Source organism: Danio aesculapii, chromosome 6 (genome assembly GCF_903798145.1).
Source record: "Danio aesculapii chromosome 6, fDanAes4.1, whole genome shotgun sequence".
Taxonomy (NCBI): Eukaryota; Metazoa; Chordata; class Actinopteri; order Cypriniformes; family Danionidae; genus Danio; species Danio aesculapii.
The window spans coordinates 36,799,893-36,824,573 of NC_079440.1; the positions used below are offsets into that span (position 1 = coordinate 36,799,893).

The window sequence follows — 24,681 nt, forward strand, 5'->3', positions numbered from 1 at the left end:
TTAAAAATTAACACATATGCTTCCACTTTAAGATTATCATACTGTGTATTTAAAAACCCATATGACTTTCTTTCTTCTGTAGTAGTGAATAATTATGAAGATCTCATACTCAGTGGTTCCATGCAGTTATAATGAATGGAGACTTTGAAACTTCAGAAAGCACATTATGTGATGAAGCCTATAAAAGAATCATAAAGCGGTTCCTGTGTGCTTTATGAAGACATCTGAAGTCATGCAATATTGTCGATGAATATCAAATTATTAATACATTTTTTAGGCGTATACACACTGCAGTTTAATTCCAATCTTGTGCACAGTTCAACAAATCACTGCGGTTAAAACCACATTAAACAAGTGAATTAATTATATTAAAAGCCAGGTAGTGACGAGTGCTTTTACATAAATTACTTACATTGTGTTTAAAACCAAATAGAATTCATGGTGTATTTAAATCTGTGTCTCTTATGCAACAATATGTGCTGCATGAAATCACTGCATAAAGTATTTTGCCACTGTAAAGTTATTTTTGATGTAAGAAATGTAAGATGCAAGAATGTTTCTGGACACACAAATCAATAATTTATTGGATCAGTTCCTGTTTTTAAATGAGGTTGTTAATCCTGAAATTTTACAGTGTAATGCAAGAATTGTGTTTTTTTTTATCTGTGGTTATTTCATTATACACTGTGAATATTATTTTTTGTTTTGTTTATTAGAGTTATTTTAATGCAAAAAAAAGTCCATACCACAAAATTCATTCTTTCATTCGTTTTCTTTTCGGCTTAATCCCTTTACTAATCTGGGGTCGCCACAGCGGAATGAACTGCCAACTTATCCAGCATATGTTTTACGCAGCGAATGCCCTTCCAGCTGCAACCCGTCACTGGGAAACATCCATACACACTCATTCACACACACACTCATACATTAAGGTCAATTTTAGCATTCCCAATTCACCAATACCACATGTTTTTGGACTTATGGGGGAAACCGAAGTACCTGGAGGAAACCCACACAAACACGGGGAGAATATGCAAACTTTTTTTGTGTGTGTTTATTTGTTTTTGCTGAAACTTCACATACTCTAGGGACATCAGAGACATATTTTATTGTAAAAGGGGCATAATAGGTCCCTTTTTTATAAGGTTTTATGAATTTAAGATTTCAAAAGGTTTGATGTGCTTACATCTAATGTAGTGTTTTCCAGATTAGAGCATCACAATGATTCACTGTGTCTGAAATAGCACATCTTCTCATGCCTGGGTGACAGCAAGCATTCACAGAAGCAGAAACGTGAGTGGGGTCTGAGGCATGTAAAGGGCACTCGCACTTTCCAGTCTGATTGGCAAACATGATGAATTCATGCATTTCTCTAAGGTCCTCCTTTCACATCCTTTTACCCACTGAGGTGATTTGTGTAAAATGCCTCATTAAATTCTAATCGCTGGACTATTTAAATATCTGCAACTTGAATATTATGTAAAAACCACACCAAAATAGACAAGCTAAAGAATACCAACAACTTACTGTATACAGTTCTTCACTGTAGAAAAGTGCTAGGTTCCACACTATGCATTTGTGTTGGGACAACATTGAGTTGACTTATTAGTTTTTTAAAATTTAAGTGGATTAAACATAAAACAATTGAAAAAAACTCAAAAATTGTGTTGTTTCAGCTCATTTTAATTAAGTCTTCTGAACAAACAGCAAACATAATCTTTTTGAATGTTATCAAATAATGTATTTTTATCAAAGCTGAGCTCTCTCTTGGTCTGTGTTTTTACTCGTGAGTTATCGAAGAGAGCTAGTTCTTCACTGTCATATCTTTTAATGCACTGATGTTTAAATCCTGTTTCCAACCTGAATAGCTGGTGGGCCACCAGCCAGTTATCGACAAAACATCTCTCTGTTTTTTGGGTCAGCAACTTGGCAACGAGCAGTTCTGGCAGTTTAGGCGAGTTCTGCCAATGAAAGAGAGGGAAAATGCTGTTCAGCTGACCTGCACTCTTATGTTCTGATACTCTCACAGCGTTTTTCAGTTTTGCGTTTTTTTTTCTTTGCCAAATGATACAGAGACCTGTCGGAATGCTAGTGGCACCATAAATCCCAATTTTGGTGTTTGCAACAGATTTATTTCAAGCACTGATGAAATATTGAGAAACTCTACATTAAAACAATCTAACTATATTACACTCACATGTCAATTATTTAATTAAATATGCTCTAATATGCGTAATTTTGCCAAACAGACATCTGGAGATTAGACTGTTTAATTTTGTTGACATAATTTTTTTATCACAAATTATTTTTAAAATTATATAAGTAAATAAATAATATAAGTAAATAAATAATATAAGTAAATAAATAAATTAATATTATAAGTAAATAAATTAATTAATAATATAAGTAAATAAATTAATTAATAATATAAGTAAATAAATAAATAAATAATATAAGTAAATAAATAAATTAATATTATAAGTAAATCAATAAATGAATGAATTAATTAATTAATTTCAAAAGGTAGAATCAGTGTTTTTAGAAATAAAGTGTATAATAATTATGGTGAATGGTGTAGTAAATTAAAATTGTGAATATGTCTGGCTTAGTGAATAAGAATTTAAAACTGGGCCTTTAAAAGGCCTTTAACATTTTTTTTTACGTATTTTTATTGAATTTTACAGATGCAATTACAAAAACTGCTATAAATATTTAAATATGTATTTTAAATGTATTAACTAAAACAAGTTTAAAACATTTTCATTTTATTATTTTTATTTTTATATTATAATTTTTTTTTTTTTGAGGAGCTTGTTCATTAATAATTTATACAACATTTTATTCCTAAAAGCATTGAAGTATTATCTAATTCATTGGGTGATGAAAAGATATATTCAAAAACCTCTTATTTCAGCATTATGTTAAAATGATACAAGAATATGAACTTTTCTGAATATGTAGAAAAACACTGCAAAAGTAATGAAATAATTCCTCATAACACTTAGAAAAACTTGTCATAAAATACACTCTCAAATCGAATCTTCCCTATAAAATGTGAAAATTACACATATGGTTGAATTCACAGTATTGTAAAAAACGTAAGTAAAATTCTTCAGGTGCAAATAACTGCAGAAAGGCTTTTTAGAGAATAACCTCCTAGAGCTTGAGTATCCACATACGTGGACAGCACACGTTAGTTCTAAAGTGGCAATTTAAAATACTTTGGATGTTTTATATTTTGTTACAGACAAACAGTGTCATCCTGCAACTGTTTTGCAGCATATAAAATGTCCCAAACCCTATTTTTAACTGTCCAAAATGGGAAAAATGTTGTTTGTACTCTGATAGTCAAAGCAAAGTCCAAAAAATATATATAATTTTGTGTTAAATATGCATTAAAAAAACATTCAGGAAAAAGTGTTTTATGTAAATTCGGACCACGAGTCCACATATATGGACACCATTTTTCTCTAAAAGTACATCATGTCAAAAGATTATACTTAGATTTTTATTCTAATTATGTTCCAATAAGCCCAAATAGCAAAGAGAAATAAAAAATGCATGTAAAAAAACACCTTGGGCCTTAAGAGGTTAAAGAACCACCCCTTTCACCAGACTGGCTGCTATACGGGCCTGAGAAATGTTAATATTGCAGGGATATCTGAAAATTAAAACTGCCCGTGTACAACCCCCATCCAACCCCCCACCCCCATAAAAACAAACAAACAAACAAACAAACAAACAAATACACAAACACAGGCATACAGATGAATACTGTCTAACCGCAACTTAAAAGTTACATTTTAATTAAAAATAAAATATAACACCAAAAACTCAAGAATCGACCTCTGTTTATCTTTTCTGCGGTATTTTTCAGCACAATACCACGTGACGTCTATACTACTACAGCACGAGGCACGTCCGCTCATTGAAGATGTGCTGGCTGATGATGACATGTTTTGTTTAATTTATCAACACTAACTCCGCCCACACGCTCGAGTCATCGCGCACGTCCCCGCCCATCCCCGTTGGCGTCATCAATTCAAACTGCTCTCGAAAGCGGAGTGGAGCTTGTGGAGAGTCAGATCGCAGGCTGCACGGAGACCGGAGCTACAGACTGTACAGCACGGCCTTTTTATATTTCGTATGAGCACAAAGCCTTGATTTGTGAACATGTGGACGGCTATAGGGAAACTGCTGCTTCTACATATGCTGGTAGTGGGGTTTCTGGTGGTGAATGGTGAGTGTCTGTTTCACGCTGACAGCCCGCTGTTATGAATGTAAATGATGCTGTAGAAACACCGACGCAGCCGCGTGCGTCTACTTGCGATGACGAGACGTTGTTTGAGCGCTAAATCGCGTAATTCTCTTTATTCAGCTGGTGTTCTAAAGAAACGACAGTCTGGTGCGAGTGCAGGTTGTTTTGTCTTGCCGTGCTAGCGAGGAGGTTTACTAGCACGAAGCAATAATGTAATAATAGTAACGTCTATATTCTTCAAGCAAGGTCTGTCATTGTAGTGGACCATTGAAAGCAACGCATACGTGCTTAACTCTCTCTTACTTAACTCACATTGAATGTCTTCAGCGTCATTCATACATAACAATTATTGCTTTTGCACACGTGCCATTTCTCGTCTACCAGTTATGGGTTACGATACATTTACAGCGACCTGTCATAGTGCACGTGCACGTAGATGTTTTTCTAATAGTACTGTCAAACAGCTGTTCACAGAACTTGAAGTATAAACTGTTTCAAACAAAAGGCTATTCCTTAAAATGTTCTAAACATGCCTATTATAACATGTGTTTCCCAATACTCCTAGCTTCAGAGCTTTTTGAAGTTTGTTTTTTGGGATGTACAATGTGCTGAAGATAAATATGTGTAATAATGTAATGACTCCCAACAGTTTCTTTTGGAATTCATTTGGCACTGTTGGATGGGTTAAAACAAAATTTAAAGATGTATCTTTAATTTAAAAGATGTAAAAAGATGTGAGCGACAATCTGTTAAAGATTGTGAGTTTCAAAGGATTTAAACAGTTATTATGGTTATAACTTGGTTAACTTAATCCAACGCACTGCATTTACATCCAACTTCTTATATGACAGGAACTAATCTGGACTGTGAAAGCGGTCAGTTTCAGTGTAGGAACGGCAGGTGTATCCCGACTCCATGGAGATGTGATGATGATGATGACTGCTCGGACAACAGCGATGAGGAGAACTGTCGTGAGTAAACTGAGATTTTTTTTTTGTGGCAAGTTTTTATATGGTGCCATGCTGGTGCCCTTTTTGTTTGTCCTTCAACCGTCTCAAAAACAGACTGATGCACATACATTCTTTATTGAAAAGACTCAAACTAGGGCTGCACAATATATCATTTCAGCATCAATATCACAATGTGATCATTCGCAATAGTCACATCGCAGGATATACAATGCTAATTTTGAATTATAATTGATCATTTGCATATGTTTAGCCAGTGACTGTATGATGATTTGAAAAACATTCAGGCACAACAAATTGTACCGTTTGTAACTTTGATTAATGATTAATTTAAGTGTGTTATTTTTATTATTCAATTACTGTACCTGAATACTGTTAGACGGCAAATGACAAAACACTGTATATTTCAATTCTATCTGTTTCTTTATTTTGTTTATAGAGTGTTAATTAGATTCTATGCAGATGCGCTCACATACAGAATCATCCTAAACAATCTAAATTGATTAATTCTTTCCAAATATAGATATTCAAGTCATGTGGTGAAATTGTATTCAGATCGTAATATCGCAGAATAACAAAATATTGCAATGTTAGATTTTTCCAATATTGTGCAGCCCTAACTCGTGGCTTTAGGTGCCTAATTCGTGGCTTTAGGTGCCTCATGTTTAACTTCATATTTCTATATATTCTGAATCATGACACGTATACTGTGCACACATAATTGTGTAGGACTGTATGTATTCGACAGTGCACTTAATGCTTATCTTATGTTGCTTGTAATTCGCAAATGTCATAGTAATTAATCAATATGACATGCATAATATATCATGAAATAGACATTGTAATTTAAAGCGTGAGTGTGATCCTGCTTAAATGGCATTTTAAGTGGACATATTTTGAGTGCATTGTTGTGCAGACATCCAGTTATTACCTCTGATTAGAAGTAGGTCTTTGCATGAAGGTTGACACAGTCAGGATTGATTTTTACAGGACTTGCTAATGAAAGACAAACATAAAAATCGTAATCAGTAAGTCGAATGTCTTAATTGAGATGTCGGCTGCAGCACAGAGGAGAAAGGCACGAATGCCACAAAATGCAATTATCCTGATGTATTGGTCACAGTATTAATTGCAAGTGCAGTAATTATCCTGGTTAGTTGATTAATATGGTAGAGTGGATTTTTTTGGATGTGTGGTAGAGAGAACGGTCTTTCGAACTGATGGAATTAAAATTTAACTTGCAGTTGCTTTATGGTTATGCCATAAAATGACAGTTGCACAAATCCAAATACAGAAACCCAATGATTCAGTCATGTAGGATGTAGGATTATAAAGGTCATACTAGTTTTGCTCTTGTTCTGTATTTATGTGTGGCACTTTGTGATCTCTGCTAAGCTTTGTCAGTATATGGGTCAGCGGTTCATTGCATTTATAAAGTTAGAGAATAGAGAGGTCATTCACACAAAATCAAAACATTGCTGTTGATTTAATCACCATTATGCTAACCAAAATGTACAGTATGCTTTTTTGTCACTTTATTTTATGGTGAAATTCTTGCTGTTAAAAAACCATTAACTAATTTGTTTTTTGCTCAATAAACTAATTTGCTGTGTATTTGAGATGCTGAATAAGATCATACTTTATAAGTACTAATAAACAGCCAATATCATATTAATAAGCAGGTAATAAGCCAGCAGTTAGTAGTGGGAATTGGTATTTAAACTGAACTGTTACTGTTTTTTTAAAGCAGAACATTAAGAAAGATTTTTATCCGTAACGATGGTACTTTGTGTTTGTAAAAAGTGAATAGTTTACTGTCACTTTGATAGTCGGAATAAAATAAAACAAAACACACACATACAGGGCAAAATTAAATGAATATTGTGGTTCCTGGTGATGCACTGAGATCTTATGGGAACAATATTTACAACTAGAGCTGCATGATATTGGAAAATGTTGACATTGCGATTATTTTTTTCGTTGCAATAAATATTGCGATATAAATACAATTTCACCACATGACTTAAATTGCCTTTTTGAAAAGTCATTATTTTACATTGATTGGGATAATTTGTATGGGAATGAAATATAAATATATTTTATGTAATAAATTATATACATATAATAAACAAACAACACCTATGAATCAACAGAATGGAGCAAATGTTAAAGTGAAATAAATAGTGCTATATAGTTATCTGGGAGGTGTCTAGCAGTATTCGGGTACAGAAAAGAGCATTGCATACTCTTCATCATATCAATAATTAAATCAAATTTATTTTTTAAAACTTTTTTTATATTCTTTATGTTCTCTTAAAATGCTTTAAACTCTTAAAATGTTCACACAGGCCTTAAAAACACATGGACATTTTAAACTTTCACTGTATTATGGTTAAATTCTGCAGTTTCTCCACAAATTTCATGTGTTTTGATCTGTGGGTTCTGGCCATCTATATTCATAACTCAACATTGCATATCTTGCACGTTTTAATATACGTTTCATCAACAATGTCAGCAAATATTCTTGCATGCTTGCAATGTGAGCTTCTTGTAGCATAATGCCAATTATCAAATTTTGGAGGGTCAGTTGACCCTCACCATTGTAAACAAACAGTATCAGCACCTGTGCATAAGTTAGTGCAACCACCTATTTGTGTCAGAAAGTTCAGAACCATTTGCTGAGGCTTTTTTTTTTATTTGATGTAAATATGTTGTAAATAATGTTTGGTCTTTTTGTAGCACTGATAATTTCACTTAATAAGAGCTCAAAACAAAATCAGGAGGCACAGGTACTAGTTTTGTTTTGCCTGCAAATGTTATTTTGACTTGAGTGGCAATCTTTTTACTTGCATTATACAAATCACAGTACATATCATTATAAGAAAGGCATTGTTTAAGCTAAAAATCTTCTTAATGTTTTACTATTCTTTTGGATAGCCTGGAGGTGAGTACGTTCACTTTTGGGTAAACTTTTGTTCTCAAAGATCATGAATTTTCACATTGAGAATCACTTGCTGCTTAGTAAAACTGGGATTTCTTTCTTTAGATTTAGCTAACTGCTTTATTTATGTTATATGAAACCACCCGATCTGACTTGTGTTATTTTAATTTGCTCCAGTTTGAGTTGAGAGAAATAATGAAAAGATTCCGCTCAGAATTGTTTTTGCGCCGTTGCCCACGATCATTCCCACAGGTTGAGGTTTGTCGCATGCACCTGGTGTTTTGCTGGCATCAGTTGTGCTAGTTTAAATGGATTCCTGCTAAGGTGCTCTATTGCACATGGTATCTCCAGCAGGCAGCGTATCTGTGGGGTTTCTCTCCAGGTAGTAGCGCTCTCTTGGGTTGTCAGCGGGCCGAATGTTCCTCTTTCTCTTCTGGATTTTTTCCAGTGGACTTGGACAGACATTGAATTAGAATAATACCTTAAGGATTGTGCTTTCACTCCCCTCCCAGACACAACCTACTCACAGAATTGGCAGGATTCCTCTTTAGTTGCCCATGGAGACGGTAATAGCAACACTTCACGACACATACTGCTCGCTCTCCCTCTCTTTCTGTGTCTCCTTTTTCAGTACCAAATTCTAATCACAGAGCTTTGTGTCTGAAGATGAAGTGGGCTCTTCGGCCGAGACTGGCTTAGTGGCTGGAGACTATTTATGTGTCAGGGTGGCCTTCAGTTTTAGGTTAATGTCACATAGTTGTTTATTATTATTACAGCATGGATCTGTGTTGACAAAATGATATGATAATACCTAATTTTTGACAGTGGTAGTTTCAAAAATTGTAAAATGTTATGAATGCTTTGCTATTATTTGTTAAAAATAAACTGTGTTGTATCATGCATTTTGCAGATTAATTTGATTACTTGATCTGTTAGTTTTGGGCTTTAACGCATGTGTTCTCTCTCAGTACTTAAATGGATCAGAGAGACAAGCTAGAGAAAAAGTTGCATTGTGGTATCATGGTGAATAGGGATGCAACGATTATAGATTTTGGTTGTACGATTATAGTCTGAGGAAGATTATTATGCATTCATTAATTTCAAAACACTATAATTTATAATAAATTTTAATAAATAATAATAATAAATTTTTAATTGTTGTTTATTGCTGCTCAGTAACTAAATAAAACAATACAAAATAATATTAAAAGCAAACAATAGTCCATTTCTTTTTGGACTTAAATAAGTGAAAAAATGTCATTGACGTTTAAACATAAGTAATAATTTTACACTGAAAATAAATGACAGAACAATGAATAAATAAAAATAATAATAAATAAAAATAGTATTTGTCTAATGTAAATCAAAGCATCATATTAGCTAAGTATTTTCTTTTCAAAGAGAACAAATTTTGTCAAAGGCTGCTGAATCTCTGTCTGAAAGGCAATTTTGATCAACTATATTATGAACTTGTTTAGTATTTTCATTCTGTATTTTTATTCTCTTTGGAGTTGAAATGTGTATAGTCCATACATAGTATAAAGCTAATTTGCCCAGTTCTTGACATGTGCGCACCGCGTGCACATCACTCCTAATATGCACATAAGAAAAGAAATAATGAACTTGCGTTATTAGTTATTAGCCTCAGCCATAGCTAATCCAGTGTGTGCGCATATTAGCCTTGGTGTACAAGGTTGGAACTTTAAACTAGCGTAACTTCTTTAGATGCAGCAGTTTTGCTCCATGCAGAAACTCGGTCTTGAGAAGCCTTTACGATTAATTAACCATGACAAATTAAAGCACGGTTAATAGTGAAATCGGTTAATCGTTGCATCCCTAGTGGTGAAAAGAGTAAGACAATCTGAGTGTGATGATAATAACCTTTATAGCTAGAAAAAAGCGACAAAAGTGATTGTGTAATGAGAATAAAAGACTTTGCTGATTTGAATGAAAAGATTCATTAATATTAATATTTCATTATATACTACTTTTTGTGGAAGCATGACATTTAAAAAATATTTCAATATTCATAAGAACACAATGTATTTAATTTGTTTTTTAAATCATTATATATAAATATATCCTTACTGTATATTTTTAAAATGAATCTTCTGAATAAAAGCATCCCTGCATATTTCTGTAAACGGATCATTGTATTTTTCTTGAGTTCTTCTTGGCTGGGCGATGCAGTGGTGCAGTAGGTAGTGCTGTCGCCTCACAGCAAGAAGGTTGGGGGTTCAAGCCTCGGCTGGGTCAGTTGGGATTTCTGTGTGGAGTTTGCATGTTCTGCCTGCGTTTGCGTGGGTTTCCTCCGGGTACAGGTGAATTGGGTAGGCTAAATTGTCCGTAGTGTATGTGTGTACACTACGGGGGACTATGCCGAAAAGAAAATGAATAAATAAATGTTCTGGGCTGAAAGTGCTTTTTTGTAGCTATAAGTGCACATTGAAACATATTGAATAGTTTTTTTGTCACTTTTTTTCCGTGTATATTATATTTCACATAATGTTCTTCAAAGAAAGACATTATCGCTCAAAACAAAAATGACAAAGGCCCTTTTTCTTTTTGACAAACCCATTGTGTGGGAGTTGCCACTCTTGAGACGTCACAAAAGATTTCATGGCTGTTTGTCAGTAACCAGTGTTTCACATACTCTCACCACAAATATAATGATGATCCACTCCATCTGCCCATCTCCATCGCACATACACAAACACACAAAATCATTTATTTTCTCTCAGTGTCGTAAAAAGAGGTCAAACAGGACATATTGTACAAGGTCACAGGTCAGAGACATAATCAGGTATCTTGTCTACGGGAGAATGTTTTTGTTTCTGTTGAGATAATGAACCTAACCGTCTGTATCACAGGCATAGCGTGTTACCGAGAAGTGAGAGATGCCTGTGGAAATAATATCTCATTTTTTTTATTAACTGACCGTACAAGGTTACAACTACAATAGCTGGTCTGTGCTGGTAGGGTTATGTATTATGTGTAGCTATTACAGTGAGTTCTTGTATATGTGTCTGATGGACACCTTTTTATTTAATCCACACACACGCATAGTATACACACACAGTAAAGCGGAGCCAAATGAGTGAGCAAACACTGCTTAGTACAATCGCTTCCTGGTGCTGCTCTCCAGGTATTACAGCACCTTGTGAGGAGGATCTCATTTGTTTACTTTGAGGTAGAAAGTATTCCTCAAGGAAATGTAAATGGGATTTTTTTGTGTGTGTGTATATGTGCTGGTTTGGGTGGTTAACAAGGACAGTTTTTTTGTATAATGACATGGGTATGACATCCTAGTACTCTATTATGGTGGTTTATGAGAACATGCCTGATGCTAATTTTAGCAGGTTTCCTGTGAGGGTTTGTTTTATGGGTAGGGCCATATAATAAGTGTTTTTTTACTGTAAACAATGCATTATGTCTATAGAGATTCTCTGTAAGCCACCAATACCAACATTTTTCTGTGTGTATGTGGGAAACGTACAGGGATACACTTTTACAATAAGGTTTCATTAGTTAATGTATTTACAAACATGAACTAATTATGAAAAATACCTGTACAGCATTTGTTAATCATATTTTAACATTTACTAATGCAGTATTAACATAAAAATTTATGCTTTTAAACATTAGTTTGTGAACCATGAGTTAACTAACAATGAACAACTGTATTTATATTAACTAACGTTTACTAAAATGAACAAATACTGTAATAAATGTTTTATTCATTGTTTGTTCATGTGAATAAATGCATTCACTAATACAATCTTAATGTAAAGTGTTAGTACAGATATAAGCATACTATTAATTTAAAATAATTTTAATGAATAGGGATTTAAGCGTGTCCAGCAAAGGCTGATCTTTATTAAAAGAAAGATTTTAATGATGTGTGCTGTCATGATCTCTTACTAAGTGAGTCGGTATTCAGACTTGTGTAATCACTAGGCAGACGTCACTGTACTACACCCTTCCTCCTCACTTTATTTTCCTTTCTTATTTCACTTATCTTTTACCTACTAGTGACACATCAGTTTTCTGGTAAATGGAATCATTTCTGGGAATGAGGAAGCAAATTATGTGGATTTTTGTTGGGAATATATGATGTCAAACTGGATCAACGGGTTTACTCCTAAAATGGACAACATTTGCAAGCATTGCATATTTCAGTCTTCATAATGGATGCTAAATATCCCTAAAAGTCAGCATAAAATATAAAAGGCTTGAGTTTATATTATATTTCTGAACGATGAGCTGACTATTTGAGGGCATTTACAGGACATGTCAACAAAAATGTTCTTATTGCATGTTTAGTTGATATGTGCAAATAACTATAGAATAAACATGGAATACAGGTCCACCACATACCTTTACTTTACACGGAGACTTTGCCTATACTGACCTACTGTAGTATGTATGCGCAATTGAGCATTTTCGTGCATCTGTGTGAATTCTTGAAACTTCAAAAATGCAGTGGAAAAAGCTTTTTAGTTTTCAGTACATTGCTGTTTTGTAAACACTCTTGTGTGATGAATAATTCATTCTTTTCTTTGAAACTCTCCTCTGGGCTGTTTGATAGTCACATTATTTTCTAACTGAATCATGCAGAGTGTTTTTATGATCTGGATCAACTTATTTGCTCAAAAGATCAGACTCCAAAGATCCATTCATTCTTTACATTTTTCATGAACTCCTAGATATGCCAACGAGAGCTGATGTGGATGTCAAAATGTTCAGCAAAGAAGTTTAAAAAGATTCACTTTATTCATACAAGTTGTTGAATAATTTCTGATGGCTTGGAATAGCAAGGTCACATAGACCATTTTTGTGATGCTTTTATTGTGCTTTTTTGCCAATATGGACCTTTAGACAGAACTCAGGGTTAGGCATGGGACGATAACCGTTTTCAAAGTATATTGTAGTTTGGAAAAGTCAAGGTTTTAAAACCGCCAACATTTTCTGTAAAACCGTTCCTAAGGTATGTGTAAGATTTTTTATACATTTTAATTTTTTAGGACAACAGTATCTTCAGCAGAAAAAAATATCCAAAGATGGCGTTTTAAATTGTTAAGAAATCTGTGTTTTTGAAACAAATGAAGACAGCAGAAGTCAATTAATCTTGAATTATTTAGCCTGACATGTTTAGCCACTGTTCCAAACTATTATAAATCTTTCAAAAAAGTAAAATATTTTGTTTTCAAAGAGGAAAAAAGTTTTACTTTTTTACCCAGATATTTAAAAATATATATTTTAGAGCAATGAGCACAATGCAGAGATACCGTGGAATTGTGATATATTTATCCAAGGTTATCATACCGTCAGAATCTTATACCGGCCCATGCCTACTCGGGGTAGTCAGCTTTTTCATTCTGTAACAACCCATACATTTTGTGTGAGAAATACTAGTGATCACTGTCACAATGTTCCAAATCACAGCGCCAGAGAAATCCTGGGTGACTTTTCTTTGTTTGAATTTAAGCATGTTTTGTATGCGAAGGTGAGTTGTGAGCGTGTGTGGAAACTGGCTACTGCTGTGGTAATTACTGCTGTTTTTTTTTGTTATTGCCCAAGGGCTTTGTTTCATTAATATGATCAAAAACATGCATTATTGCTTTTGAGAGGTTACGTGCATGCATGTGTGATTGTGGGAGTGAAGTACGGAAACAAAGACCCAGGTGACCATGAACTGTCCATGTGCATAATGTAAATCCAATTAGTGTCTCTCTATGCTCTCTGCATATGTGTGTGTGAGAGAGAGATAGAGAGTGTGGAAATGCCATGTCAGTTCAAGGGCAAGAAGGTACTGCTTTGTTCAAAAGCACAAACTCTTCAATATACTAAACAGATGCTTGTTTTGCCACAAGTAGCACTTATGTCCAATTGACGACTTGTTTGAATGTGCGAACGTTCATTAGCATGAAGCTTTTGACATGTGAATCTGTCACCCTTTCATCACATACGTGCACATTTCTAAAGCTTTAGAGAGCACACAAGATCTTTTTTGACATGTATTTCCTTTGCAAACTTTTTACAATTATTGTTTTTCTTTATTAAGAGTGCAAAACATACAACATACGTCAAAAATAGAACACAAACAGCCATACGTCAGAAATGGAAATAAAAGGAATCTGTATAAACAGGAATGACAATCAAAATAATATTGGTAGTATTTAAATTGTACTTACACTGTTATGGATTTCTGCAAATTACACAGAATTTAACTGTAAAATGTGTTTTACTGTCGGACATTTATGCAGTGTGTTACTGTATTTTAAAGTTGCATTGTGAAAAATAACTGAATATTTTACAGTAAAGATATACATAAAACTCTGTAAAATGGTGCTGTTAATGTAAATGCAGTATTTCTCCTGTAATTGATTTACAGTAAGTTACTGGCAAACTGCTGCCAGTAAGTTACTGTAAATTCTACAGAAAAGTGTTAACAGTGTAGCATTCATAGTAATAATAATAATAATAAAAATAATAATAATAATTGTGGCGCAGTGGGTAGCGCTCTCGCCTCACAGCAAGAAGGTCGCTGGTTCAAGCCTCCGCTGGTCAGTTGGCATTTCTCTGTGGAGTTTGCAAGTTCTCCCCGCGTTCGCGTGGGTTTCTTCCGGGTGCTCCAGTTTCCCCCACAAGTCCAAAGACATGCAGTACAGGTAAGTTTAGTAAGCTAAATTGTCCGCAGTGTATGTGTGTGAATGAGAATGTGTGGGTGTTTCCCAGTGATGGGTTGCAGCTGGTAGGGTATCTGCTGTGTAAAACATTTGCTGGATAAGTTGGCGGTTCATTCCGCTGGGGCAACCCCAGATTAATAAAGAGACTAAGCTGAAAATGAATGAATAATAATAATAGTAATATCAATAATAATACACACTCAAAAAGTATTTTTTTCTGGCTGTTAAAACTACTTATTTTGAATGAGCTGAATCAACACCATTCTTGAGTTTTTTGGAGGGACAACTTAATTGTTTTATGTTCAATCTACTTAAATTTGCAAAAACAATTAAGTTAACTTAATCAATTTGTGTTGGGACAACATGAAGGGATTGTATGTAACCCTGCATTTTTACAGTCTACTAAAAAAAGTTCTTGAGTTTTTCAACCCAGGTTAATTCTGGTTACGTACCCCTATATACATTTCTGGAGAGCACCAAATATGAGCTATGTTTTTTTTTTTCAGTTTTTATTTTTGTGAATCCACCAGAGGTCGCTGTGTATGCTTTTTGAGATCTCAAATTTTTCTCGTGAGTGCCATTCATGCCTGCTCTTCTTGTGTAAATCCACCAAAAGCCACTGTCGACTGACTTACCGACCGACCCCCCCCCCCCCCTCCTCCTTTCCTAAACCCAACTGATAGTATTTTAAAAAGCACTGATTGACCAGCGCCGACCCACACCCTAAACCCAACCTACAGTGTTTTAAAAAACAATCCAGAAAAAACTAAAGGTCTTGCTGCAGCCTGATTTTTACCACGTTTTCAGATTTTACCACATTATCACCCTGTTATTTATTTGTTTATTTTTTGGCTTTTGTTTTCCTCTTACTTGCTTTCTAGAAACCGATCTTTGCTAGACTTGAACCCCGTCGTCGTTGGTCAACCCCTCTCTTAAATCCTCCAACATACATGGCGAGCCACTGGACAGACTGCTAACAGCGGCAAAGCTGTCCCACACGGGGGTAAGCAGTCAGCTGGTAAGCATGAAAAAGGACGGTGCCAGCCCACCCCATAGTGTTCATTTTAAAGATGAAATGCAGCCATACGCACTTCAGGCTACATAATTTGCGTTCTCCATAAATGTATATAGGGGTACTTTTTCAGAACGAGCCTATATTGTTGTTTTTTTTGGAACAACTGAACTGTTTTACATTCAAACCACTTAGATTTGTACAAATCTAGTAAGTTAACTTAATTCCTTCATGTTGTCCCAACACAAATCGGAACCGAGCATTTTTTACAGTCTACTGAAGTTGATAATGATGAAAGATTACAGCAACAGTGATATCAATAGCAATGAAGGTAATAACAACAATACTTGTAATAATGATTGTAATAACAATAGTAATAACAAAAAAAAAAAGATTTATACCCAACCCATACCACATATATCTTGTCATCTGTGTCTGGGGTCATGTTTATTTTAATGAATTCCTCTGCAATACTAATATATTGTAAAAATGTATTCATTACGTATGTGAAATAGAGCTGAGGAAAGAAAGACAGATGAAAACAAAGAGATGTGACGTGCGTGTTTTCACCTGCATATTGTGGTTATTGCTCGGATATTGTGGATTAGATTTTCATGAGCTACTTACTGATATGAAATCTTGGGTCTCTGTTTGTTCTCGGAGAGTGGGGGTTGGGAATGTGACAGACACATAAGGAGAGACTGAAACCGAATAAAGGGAGAGGTGAACAAAGACACTGCCTCCAGCACACTCAGTAGCCGTTGGTGAAGGGCAGCTGAAGTGGTAATAACACGCTTTTTGTTTCATTTATCTGTTTTTTCCCCGTTGTAGAAGGGTTCCAGGTGGTCTCTGCTCATCAAGGTGTGCAGTACAATCAGCCACAGGCCAATGATTCGTTTGCCTGGGTGCTAGAAAAGAGGATATAGAAAGAGGAAGAATGCTTCATCTCACACATGGTGCTAATGTCAGACTTGTTTTGTGTTTCCTGAAGGATTTCTTTGGTTTTGCTGTGGTGGGCGACACTGAATGGGGCTATTTTTGTAGGCTAACATGAAGTTAGCATCACCCTGGCTCCCTGACAAAAGAAAATACATGTTTAAAATGATTACAGTACATGTTTTGGCTTTCATTGTAATATTCACGACAAATTTTCTGAATTTGGTAACCAAAAAATATAAATTAATATAAATATTTCACGTAAATGAGCTGTGTCAGTTGCATGGCTTTAGTACGACTCCTAAGCAACAACTCTTTCAAATTTTTTACTAAAATAGTAAAATACTGGCAATTTTATTTGCTGCTATCCTTTTAAAGAAGCATTTAATTTATAGAAAATTTTTATTATTTTTTTCAAAAGACAAATAAACATTTAATATTAGACAAACAAACAATTTTTTTAATTTCTTGGATGAATGATTCAACGACAATTTTTTTTAACGGTTTTAGCTGACACTTGTTGGCACAACAACATAATTGATACAGTCTTCAAGTAACTTTCAAAAGGTGATTAGCAATATTTTGAATGCTGCCATAGATTTTCTTTATTTAAACTGTACATAGTTATTTTATTTTTATGGTTATTTTTAGCTATCGATTATTAAAAAGGGGAGCTTTTTCAAGATGTTTTTTTTTTCAATGAACATCATCTTCTCCATTAACTTATCCTATACTTGGTCTTATCCATTACTTCTATATGAGAAATACAAGGTGTGGCGCGCAGTTTCAAATGCACATGTGTCGTGGTGAATATGTGAATATGTGAATATGTCTCCGAGTTCTCCTCTGCTCGCTGCATGTTGTTTGTGTGTTTCGATGGAAATACAGGGAGAACTACAGGAGCCTAGAGGGGAGCATCACGTATTAGGGTGAAAACCAATTTTCATTCAAACAAATCTTTGTAAACTTCTCACTTGAGTTATTAGATAAAATCAATTTATCACCCAACCCTAGTTTGCTGCGAATGACAAAACGTTTAATAGTAATGGGGATCACAATCAGTTAACAATTAATTGTTTGGCTGTACTCTGTAGTTTCATGTAGCCACTTTAGCAATCCCCTTCGACAAGTTAAAGGTTCAATCGATAATCATCAATAAAGGAATTTGTCTTCATTATTATTTCAAGCTCCAGAATAATTCATGAACATATTGTAAGCTTGTGTTAACTGTGCTTTAACCAAAAACCAATTAAATATTGTATTAAAATTCATTGACTTCAACCAGAAGTGCTAAAATGCTAACTCATCCCTATAGTTTTGTGAATAATGAGTTCACATTACTACAGTGAATGCATTGTGGAAACTTTCAAATGAGACTTCTTTCTTTTAAAGTAATGTGGTGATCATTTCTCATATTGATGTGGAGCTTTATACAATTTCAGTTACATTATGGCAGATAAAACGCTTTGCATTGTCACACTTTATTCCAGACCATTTACGAATGATTTCGATTCCATTTTTACAATTTCATAAGCTCATCTGACTGAAGGGTGGTGGATCTTAGTTGCGAGTTTTTGTCATTTTTTAGAAGTTGTTTTTAAAGGAAACAGATAATATTTCAGCTCCTCTGTTTAGTGAGCAAATTACTGAACAAGACTTCTATGACTTACTTTTTTATTATTAATTCAGTGCATTGACTCAATAAGTTGGCAAATTGTTAGTGAAGTGGACAGCATGTTGTTCACCATGCTTTACTCCGCAGTAATGCCACAACAGATAAGCCTTTTTTTGTCACCTATTGAAAGCTTACACTCTAAAAATGTTGGGTTTAACCAAACACTGGGTTAGATATGAGCAACTCAACAGCTGGGATGAAACATGTAATTTAAATATATTAATAATAAAACAATAAACAATAAATGTTGTGTTTGTCCATATTTAATCCAATGCTGGGTAAAAACAACCCAACGTTTTTTAGAGTGTACAGTCTGTATGTGTTTGTTTGTGTGTATTGTGTGCCTCAAACTCCCTAAATCCCAATGCCTATTATTTGATCAGTCCATGTTCCTGACAGTATACCTTCTATACATCTAATCCCTTCCAAGATTAGTGGAATATTTCAACATGATTCGGCTTTATTTACATTTCTGTGATTCGTGCTTGTGCTCGCTTGTCACTTTCCCAATTTTGGCCTGGAATGGAATCCAAAGAAAATTTCAATACCTGTTATTCATGAATAAATCATTTGGCTAATACCCATCTGTGCGCCGACAGACATCCTCCCGATGTGTGTAAGCCGGTTTCAGTGTTTGTGTGTGTGGTTTAGTGTCACGCAGCTTCAGAGATTATTATTCTTTTAAGTTTGTCTACAACTTTTCTCAGTCTCATTTATTCACATGAGCCTCTACCTTTCACCTCAGTGTTTTCTGTACTGTGTCAGCTTTAGAAATCGAGCTGAAAAGTGTTCTAAATCACGGCTGTGCAGCAGGGAATTATATCTGTACTAAGTTGCTATGATCCGGTGTTGAGATGAGGATGTTAAACGACCACCACCGTTGTATTTATGACAGGGAGAGTCTGTATATTTTATGACACTCTCCTTGCTGAAGGATAGAAAAATGTGTTTGAAGGTTTGGTATTTTTTTTGTGTTGTACTTTCATGCTGCTTGATAGAAAGAACTCTCTTGACCTCACTTAATCTTTCACTGGTGCTCCAGAAATGTTTTGCAGTCTGCCATATAATAATCCGAATAAATGCAAATCTCTCATACATGAGCAACGGGTGAGGATTTCTATATACATAAACACATAATCAGATCTTTTTTAAAAGGATACTTGGATTGGTTACACTTAGAAATGCCACAGTGTTTGCAATTCTGGCCTATGATCATAAACCAATAATTAATTTAATATTGTGGCCTTGGCTGATATTAGATTTTTGTTTGTTTGTTTGTTTGTTTGCCAAAATCAATAATTTGAATTTTAAATTAAGTGATTTTAGTCATGACATTACACTATAAATAAAAAAATAATAATATGAGATTTGATATAGAAATAGTAAAAATGTTATATTCCAAACCTATAATACTTTTGTTAATATTTTAACCACAGAATTTGAATGAAAACTGGGAGATTTTGTGCATTATAAACTCATTGTGCGTTTTATATATGAATATGTGCATCATATAAAGCCAACATAGACTCATTTTAAAAACGTAGCCCTATATACATGTCTGTCATGAACACTCGTGGGATTTAGTATGGTAATAATTATTTATATGGCAATGTTTATGTATTTGGTCTTGGAGGTATAGATCTGCTACGCTGCTGCTGCATTGACATGGCAGAGCAAATACCGAGACCTTCTACTGTCAGTATATACACAGACATGCCGTGTGAGAATATAACACGCTGCTTCTGCAAACATAATATATGTAACCCCATAGCAGATCTAACACAGTTGGCGCTGGGGTGGAGGAGGGTCTCCGAAAATGCGCTGCAGCTTAACAGTGTAAAACAGCGCCATGTAGTTAATGAAGCAGATTTGGTGACCCATCAGCGTGCATGTTTCATGGCAGAAATTTCCCTTCTGGAGATGGCGAATTATGTAGCCTGAAGTGGGTATGGCTGCGTTTCATATTTAAAACAAACGCTATGTTTTGACATTGTTCCTTTTCACGCTAGCAGCTGATGATGGGGTTCGAGGCCAGTGAAGAACAGTTCCAGAAAGTGAGTAAAACAAAAGCCAAAAAATAAAATAAACAAGTAAATAACAGTGTAAGAATGTAGTAAAATGTGAAAATGTGGTAAAAATCAGGAGGCTTTTCTTTTTCTGGATTGCTTTTCAAAACACCGCGGTTGGTTTTAGGAAAGTGGGTGGGCATTGGTTATTCTGTGCTTTTTAAAACACTGTCGGTTGGGTTTAGGGAAGGGGGATTGGTCAGTTGGTTGGTCGGTCGGTCGGTCAGTCAGTCAGTCAGTGAGTTAGTCAGTCGACAGTGCCACCTCTAGTGGCTTTATGTGAGAAGATGGCACTCGCAACAGAAATTTGAGAAGAAAATGAAAAAAAATGAAGAAAATGAGTCACAAAAAAGTAGTTTCGAAATAGATTTATCTATAGAAGTAGATAAATTTGCAATGTTGTTGACTCTTCTATCTCTAGCCAAATGATATTTTTCTCATTAATGTACACTATATTGTCCAGCCACACTGGTAAGCCAGTCGTTTTTGCGTAATGGAAGGGCCTCACAAAAGTTCAAAGCCTCCTTTTCCTTTCTTTCTCTCTTTCTGTATCTTCCTCACTTTACCCATCCTCCCATTTTCAAAGCCCTCAGCAGCTCCTCAATGTCTCTTTATCTCTTTGACTCTCCAGCGTTTTTAGGAGTCTGCGCTCAGTGCTCCCCAAGCTTCTTTCTCTCTCTCTCTCTCTCTTCTTGCCAGCACGGTATGTGGGACCCATCACCTCCTCTCTGCCTTTTCTTTATTTTCATGTCCATGTAAGCGTTCCTCCTGTTTGCAAGCACCCTGACACTTCCCCAATAGCCCTGTCTCCATGCAAGATTAGTGTGAGGCCCCAAGCCTCCAGCATAGGCTACACCAGTAATAATGCAATTCAGAAAGAGAGAGAGAGAATGGAAGAGAGAGAGAATGAGAGAAAGAGTTTTTGAGTGCTTGCTGGCACAACACTGTTTACTGTGTGAAGTTTTCTGTTTAGAGTTTTTCAATAACGCACCTGTGCAGAGCATGTAGAATTTGCTTTCAAAGCCAAAATGAAAGAGTTACACAAGTATTGAGTTGGTTAAACTGCATCAGTTCAAGTCTAGCTAAGAATTAAAAAAAAGAATAAAAAAGCTACTTGAATGTCCATGAAAAGCTGTAAAGGTAGGGGACATGACATGGCAAAACATGAGGAAATGCAAGATTTGTACATTTAAAGAGTGCTTATTTTAATATTTAGACACACGCATACCTGCTTTGAAGAGACAGAAAAGTCCTCGGTCACTTGAGCGTTTAAAAGTTGTGTTTGTCACCAAATGAATGCTGTTTCAGTCTGCTGATGGATCAGCTGATAGACGTGGATTTCAAACCATCCAGTGTCTGTGTATTAAGTGAGAGCTGTGATGGAAATTTTTAATATGAATGATCATATATTAATGATTGACAATTATACATTGATGATTGGTTACAATTTTGCTAAAGTAAAGATCAAATTCATTATAATCATTGTGCTATTACAGTAATCTAATGGTTGTTTAAGTGTTAAGGAGCAGTAGCGAAATTCTTATCTAAATCATTGTAACATTGTCTTTTAAAAATGCCTGCAAGCCCATCCTTGGGATTATTTTGCTTAAAGAGGCTGTCTGTGTGTAAACCGATCATTCTCCGGAGAATTAAAGCAATCGATTGTATTCAATTACAGTCTTCCCATTAAGAATAATTCCTTGTGAACAGGAAGAAAATTATTTGCCATTACAGAGCGCTCTTGTAAAACGTTGATAATTAGAGCCAATCACGGTCTCATCTGTTGAGCATGTGACCACAGTGGCCAATCAGCAGTGTTCAAGAATTCACACGTCAGCACTTAAAATGCAAGTAGGAAACTTTTTTTTATTTTCAATACTGACTCTTAGAAGTTGGTACTTCTGGCAACACTACTAGCAGAACAGCTCATCATGAACGCGTACTGCTAGGTCCACAGCTTAAACAAATCATTCAGAAGCAGTATCTGCTCTTAGGGTAAGAAAACTGTCTCCTGAATAATAATTAGAAACTGACGCGTCATCAAAGGACTCGTAGTTCTATGATTTATCACCACAAGTGAAGCCGCCATGACAGAGATTTTAAACCCAGAAGATGAAATTACAGTGAAAAGCTCAAAATTAGCCACTTATTCCTTACAGGTACAGCTAACAGATGCTAACATTGTCTTAATTGGTGTTTAACGCACATAAATGTTAAATGTTTCATGACCCTTTAAGCATATGATGCAGTTTGACTAGGGAAAGACTTCGCACGAGGATTTAAAACACTGTAAGCAGGATAAATGTTACTTTGAATATTGACAATATATTTATAATGATTTTTTGACAGATAGACAGAAAAAAAGGAACATTGTGAATATTGCAAAGGTTTAATGTAATTTTATTTAGTCATTATGTTTACTGAACTCAAATTCCCCAAATCAAATGTGTTTGTTTTAGCAAATTGATTGGAAAGGTTAATTTTATTTCCATGGCTATGTGGAATTATTCATGTGTTAATCTGCTTTAGTATGAATGTCTAGATTAATATGTTTTTGTTTTTATATTGATGCCCATTCCTCTGATAACATCAGACTGAAAAATTACATTGTGATAGTTTACTTAATCTCTGACCATCTAAGATATAGGCACCTTTTGTTTGTTTTCAGATGAACTTTACAGAAAATTTTCAGATAAAAAAAAACTAAATGAACATCTTCAACTCTTGATGAAAAATTGAGGTTTCTTATATATTCTCTTTGATTAAAAAAACTTATATATTCTTTATTATAGCTCTCTTTGCTATTTAAGAAAACACACACACACAACACATGGAACAAGATGAAGGTGAATGCTGACATTTGTGGTTGAACTATTTCTTTAATTGCATGTCCAGTCTAGTGAGCTTTGAGAGCAGAGCCCAGGTGGTGCTTAGTTGCTTTAATGAGTGCGGAGCAGGTCTGCTCTCTTCTGTCGGACCTCTCAGCATGACTGCAGAACAAACTTTACAGTTACAGCTAGTAATGTAGGGTGCACTGCTTCAGTAATTAGATTACTGCCTGTCTGATCTTCGCTGAAGTGAAAGCACACCGATCTTGCCGCCAGGTGGGTTTAAAGCTTAGTCTTGTGCTGGCTTTTTTAAAGGAATAAATTACATGATAAGATGATCAATAAGATTAATTAATCATCTTATCATGTAATTTACTCCTTTAAAAAATCATAGCCAGTATATAAGAAACAGTGAATCACAAATATCAATAATTGCTGAAAATGCAGATTTCTTAGGAATGACTGGACTGTTTAAATGTGATATTTATATATTAAAATAGATGTTGCTGTTTTTCAGTTTCATGCCACCATTTTTAAGAAGTTTTAAAGATGTACATATGAATAAGCTTAAATAGTTTGCTTTATCAATGTCCTGACAAACTTTCATTCGTCATTTTATACATGTTTAACTGCTTGTTAATGCAATCATCTGATCAGCCAGTCACATGGTAGCAACTGAATGCATTCATGGATTAATGCATCGGCTGTTTCTCAATAAGCGTTCTTCAGCGATCTTGTGTCATTGTGTTCTCGTGTAACGTCATCATCAATCACCAAAGTTCAGTTCCAAAATTCGAGACCGCATGAACGGAGGATGGGTGAAAGTTCCCGGATGTGTTCTCGGTATCGAGGATGCACCGATGCAGACTTGAGCACCGAACTCTCTCTACAAGTCCCGTTAGGCATTGCGGCTAAATAAAGGAGGTGAGAAGCACAGAATTTTATGTAGATTTTTTTATTAAAGTTCAGAGATATCACTTCTTTATCTCGGACATTTCCCTAGATGTTGAAAGTAAACATTAACATGAAAATCTATGTAAAGACATAAACACATTAAGGGTGTTTATTTGCTGAACTTCGTATTAAAATCTGTTTTATTTGTATTGTGCAAAGTATATTTGTAAGGTTTTTGTGCATGTTTATATATATAAAATATATAAAATATAAGTCTCTCATGTAATATATCTACTAAAAAACAGAAAATTACTTTACAAATCATATGAACATTTTAATATTGCTATTGTTATATAGGGCGATGCAGTGGCGCAGTAGGTAGTGCTGTCGCCTCACAGCAAGAAGGTCGCTGGT

General features: G+C 34.9%; 1 protein-coding gene across 4 annotated transcripts in view; it reads left to right on the plus strand.

Moving 5' to 3' along the window:
• Positions 1-4,089: 4,089 nt before the first annotated feature.
• Positions 4,090-24,681, plus strand: part of lrp8 (low density lipoprotein receptor-related protein 8, apolipoprotein e receptor) — a 292,418-nt gene continuing 271,826 nt past the window's right edge. For all 4 annotated transcript variants that reach the window (XM_056460108.1, XM_056460109.1, XM_056460105.1 and 1 more), the window contains exons 1-2: positions 4,090-4,240; positions 5,110-5,229. In XM_056460108.1, coding sequence (XP_056316083.1) covers positions 4,174-4,240; positions 5,110-5,229 — 187 coding nt within the window. In that variant the 5' untranslated portion in view covers positions 4,090-4,173. The remainder of the gene's footprint in view (positions 4,241-5,109; positions 5,230-24,681) is intronic.